This window comes from Ursus maritimus, unplaced genomic scaffold (assembly GCF_017311325.1).
Source record: "Ursus maritimus isolate PB19 unplaced genomic scaffold, ASM1731132v1 scaffold_26, whole genome shotgun sequence".
Lineage (NCBI taxonomy): Eukaryota > Metazoa > Chordata > Mammalia > Carnivora > Ursidae > Ursus > Ursus maritimus.
This window is the reverse complement of record NW_024425119.1, coordinates 42,705,754-42,710,288: the sequence shown is the minus strand read 5'-3', so window position 1 is coordinate 42,710,288 and position 4,535 is coordinate 42,705,754. Positions and strand designations below refer to the sequence as shown.

The window sequence follows — 4,535 nt, the reverse complement described above, 5'->3', positions numbered from 1 at the left end:
CCCCCCCCCCCGCCGTCCCCCCTCCCCAGGAGATCCGTGAGCTGCAGTCCCAGATCTCAGACACGTCTGTGGTCCTGTCCATGGACAACAGCCGCTCCCTGGATCTGGACGGCATCATCGCTGAGGTCAAGACCCAGTACGAGGACATCGCCAACCGCAGCCGGGCCGAGGCCGAGGCCATGTACCAGATCAAGGTGGAGAGCAGGGTCGCTAGGCTGACCCCCCCCTCCGGCCGGTTCTGTGCCGTAGTACTTGAGGGGGGAGCAGGGTTTCAACCTAGCCCACCTGCTGTGAGCTGGGCCTGCCGAGTGGGTGCTGGGGAGACGGGGATGTCCGTGTGTCTGGAGGTCTGGAAGAAGGCCAGCAGTGGCATGTGTGTGTGTGTGTATGTGGGGGGGGGGGGGAGGGGTGAGGTGAGACGAGCTGGGCACATGCCTCACTTCTGCCTCACACGGTGCTCTTCACACAGTATGAGGAGCTGCAGACGCTGGCCGGGAAGCACGGGGATGACCTCCGTCGCACGAAGACGGAGATTTCCGAGATGAATCGGAGCATCAGCCGACTCCAGGCTGAGATCGAGGCCCTCAAGAACCAGGTATGGGCTGGACTGGGCTGGGGCTGGGAGAGGATCCTTGCACCTGTCAAGGTGAGAGCAGACCATGCAGCAAGGAGTGAGGGGGCTGGGAGTCAGGAAAGGAATTCTAGACCAGACTTTCAGCTTCTTAGACTGCTCCCGGGAGGCCAAAGGGTGCTGAGGAGGTCCCTGGGGCCATGACAAGGGGCCACGGGGGGTGGGACAGATAGCTTAGGCTCCAGGATGGGTTCCCTTGAGCCTGCTTTATTTGATCTGTCTTACATATCAGGCTAAGGTCAGGTTCTAGTGCTTCACGGCAGTCTAGAGAGCAGAGATGTGGGGGCGCCTGGGTAGCGCAGTTGTTATGTGTGCCTTTGGCTCAGGGTGTGATCCTGGCATTCTGGGATCGAGTCCCACATCGGGCTCCTCCGCTGGGAGCCTGCTTCTTCCTCTCCCACTCCCCCTGCTGTGTTCCCTCTCTCGCTGGCTGTCTCTGTCACATAAATAAATAAAATCTTAAAAAAAAAAAAAAAAAAGCGGAGATGTGGTCCAGCTAGTTAACACTGGGGATGATGCCTCATGGTGTCCCGGTGAGGGTGACAAGTTTTTTAAAGGAAGTGCCTGGGAGCTGCCCTGATTTCCCTGTTCTGCTTCCTGAAGCCTATTGGTAGCATTTTCTTTGAGCTAGGTGGAGTTGGTTTGTCTAGGTCAGGGAGAGGCTCTGGTCCCCGATAGAGGGGAAAGGGAAGGTAGGTACCGGGGGAGGAGGCAACCAGACTCTGCTCTACCTGCTTACCTGTCCCCCTGCCCCACAGAGGGCTGCCCTGGAGGCTGCCATCGCGGATGCCGAGCAGCGCGGGGAGCTGGCCATTAAGGACGCCAATGCCAAGGTGGCCGAGCTGGAGGCCGCCCTGCAGCGAGCCAAGCAGGACATGGCCCGGCAGCTGCGCGAGTACCAGGAGCTCATGAACGTCAAGCTGGCCCTGGACATCGAGATCGCCACCTACCGCAAGCTGCTGGAGGGCGAGGAGAGCCGGTGGGTGTTGGGGTCTCTGACTGGCCCCGGTGCCCCAGCCCTGGGACCTGGCAGGGGTGGGGCAGGGGTGGGAATGGAGTCCTGTTGGCCTGGGACAGGGGCCGGGAGTTGCTTCTGATGTTCCGTGTATCCCCCGGGTTCTAGGCTGGAGTCTGGGATGCAGAATATGAGTATCCATACTAAGACCAGCAGTGGCTACTCAGGTGAGTGTCCCGGCCCGGGGCTGCAGGGCAGGAGGGCGGGGCCTTTTTACACGGCTCCTGTACATTTCCCCTTGCACAGGTGAGGGAGCTGGGCCCTCTTAGAGGTCTTGTCCAAGGTCACGTAACTAATTCAAAGCTCTGTCCTAGGGGCGCCTGGGTGGCTCAGTTGTTAAGCGTCTGCCTTTGGCTCAGGGCGTTATCCCAGGGTCTTGGGATCGAGCCCCATGTCGGGCTCCCTGCTCTGCTGGGAGCCTGCTTCTTCCTCTCCCACTTCCCCTGCTTGTGTTCCCTCTCTCACTGGCTGTCTCTCTCTCTGTCAAATAAATAAATAAAATCTTAAAAAAAAAAAAAACAGCACAAAAGAAACCAAAGCTCTGTCCTACCCTGCTCTTGGTTTTCCCCAGCCATCCTAAAATAATGAGCCAGGGCGATTCCCCAGCCCTGGGGATTCTCTAGGGAGTGGCAGGGAACAGGTGACATGGAGCCTGGTGTGTGCCTGGCCTTCTGTGCTCATAGGGCTGCTTCTGTCTCTGACCAGGTGGCCTGAGCTCGGCCTATGGGGGCCTCACAAGCCCTGGCCTCAACTATGGCCTGAGCTCCTTCCAGTCCAGCTTTGGCCCTGCTGGTTCCTTCAGCCGCAGCAGCTCCTCCAAGGCTGTGGTCGTGAAGAAGATCGAGACCCGTGATGGGAAGCTGGTGTCCGAGTCGTCTGATGTCCTGTCCAAGTGAACAACCACTGCCGTCCCTCCCAGCCTCCCGGCTCTTGTGGCTGCCATAGAGCCTTTGGGGGAAGGAGCTGTGCAGGGGAGCATCGGGAACAGGAAACCCAACTTAAGACTCAGCCCCAGTCCTCAGCCTACCCTTGAGGGGAGTCTACTGCCCTGGGTACCCCCTCTTGTCCATGTCCCCAACTACAAGCCAATTCAAGTGTCTTTTCTCAAATAAAGCCTCAGCTGGCCCTGCCAATCCCACTTGCTGTGTGCAGCCCTTGTCCGTGGGGTGGGGGAGAGGGGGTCAGGAGGCCTCTCCTGGGACTCAGAAGCTGGGGCGGGGGGAGTGGCTAGGAAGTGAGGGGGGGCACTGGGGAGGAAAGTCTGACCTTCTCCAGGCTGTTCCCGGAGAGACTTCTTTGCTGAAAGCCAATGACACCTTGGTCATTAGTGTGCTCTTCAATACCCAGTTTCATTTTCTCTGTGCAACAAACCGTTTGAGGCAGGCAGGCGGGCTTTGGATGCTATTATCAGGACAGAGTTCAGTTTCCTTTCTGTAGACCTCGTAGGACTGCTTGCACGTGGGGCTGAGTAATTGGCCCAGCAGGAGAGAGGAAGCTCTGGCATTTATACTCTGCGGTTCCTAAGCCTCTCCTCCTCCCCAGCCAGGCGCATGGCATTTCCTTGGTGGCCACAGATGTCTTTTTACCATCTCCATTCCTTTGCAGCTGGGGAGCAAGGAATCCCAGGCTTCCTCTCCCTTCAGAAGCCCAGAGTCCATTCATAGCAATTGGACGTGTCACACCCACAATTTCTAGAAACCAAGATAGTATAGGACTCGGCATTGATAAGCTGGCCTGTTCCACTGACGGTTGCACCCATCTAACACTGATCCTTGCCACTCATTTCCACCCTTTGACACGCGGTGTTTATAAATATTTTAAAGATTGATTTATTTGAGAGAGAGAGAGCAAGCTCGAGTAGGAGGGCAGAGGGGGAGGGAGAGAGAATCTCCAGCAGACTCACGCAGGGCTCGATCTCACGACCCTGGGATCATGACCTGAGCTGAAACCAAGAGTCGGATGCCTGACTGCACCACCCAGGCGCCCCTACCCGCAGTGTTTCTATTACACACACAGCTGAGTGTGGGAAGGGTGTGTACATTCTGTGTTTGCACGTGGAGGGTGTGCTGTGCTGATATGGGTGTGTATATGTTCGGTGAAGTGTGTGAAGGGGCTTGCCCATCTTTGCTGAAACTGTAGCTTTCGCGGTCTAGGGCAGGGCCAGAGGTTTAGGACACACCTGGGTGGGACAGGCCATCCCTGGCCGGCGGCTGCACCGCCACCACCACGGGCTTCCAGGCAGACACGCGGACCCCTTCGCGGACCCCCGGACCCCTTCGCGCTGGGCTAAGTTTGGACCAGCCCTTATTGAGTTCTGACTTTCCGAAGCACCGAGGGAGCGTAAAATACATGCAGAGAGTACCGTTGTGGGGACAGCATGCGGCAGGAAGCTCCCCAGTTCTGGCCCTGCGGTAGGGTCTCAGAGCTCCTCTCCCCAGATCCCTGGCTTCCCAGCCTCTGGGTTCCCTGGATATCTCCCGGGCCACCGATCTCAAGGGAGCTGCTTCCGGACTGACCCCAGACCTACTTTCCCAGCTGTCCCAGGGCTCGGCCCAGAGTTCTGGACTCTGTCACAGTAAAGGACTTCCCTCTTCCACGATCAAACTAGGCACCCTTATTTAGAACATCATTATCTCTCTGATTATTTTGGCAACAGCTTGAAGTAAGAAATTCATTTTTATCACAACCTACAGCCTAACCAGCCTTTGGTTCCTGTGAGCGGGACCTCCTGCCCCCTGAGGCCCCAAGTCAATATTTTAAATTGTGCCCCACCCAATCCTCCCTGAAGCCAGCCACCTGTCTTATCAGGCCCTGCCCCCACGCGGTGGGCACGCCGGGGGCAGCCAAGGGCCCCACCAATAGCCTCCTGGCGTTGCCACACCCCAGGTG

At 57.7% G+C, this 4,535-nt stretch overlaps 1 protein-coding gene across 1 annotated transcript in view; it reads left to right on the top strand.

Moving 5' to 3' along the window:
* KRT8 (keratin 8) overlaps positions 1-2,765 on the top strand; it is a 7,951-nt gene extending 5,186 nt beyond the window's left edge. Inside the window, exons 5-9 of the mRNA XM_040641931.1 lie at positions 30-194; positions 470-595; positions 1,390-1,610; positions 1,755-1,813; positions 2,352-2,765. Coding sequence (XP_040497865.1) covers positions 30-194; positions 470-595; positions 1,390-1,610; positions 1,755-1,813; positions 2,352-2,542 — 762 coding nt within the window. The 3' untranslated portion in view covers positions 2,543-2,765. The remainder of the gene's footprint in view (positions 1-29; positions 195-469; positions 596-1,389; positions 1,611-1,754; positions 1,814-2,351) is intronic.
* Positions 2,766-4,535: the final 1,770 nt, after the last annotated feature.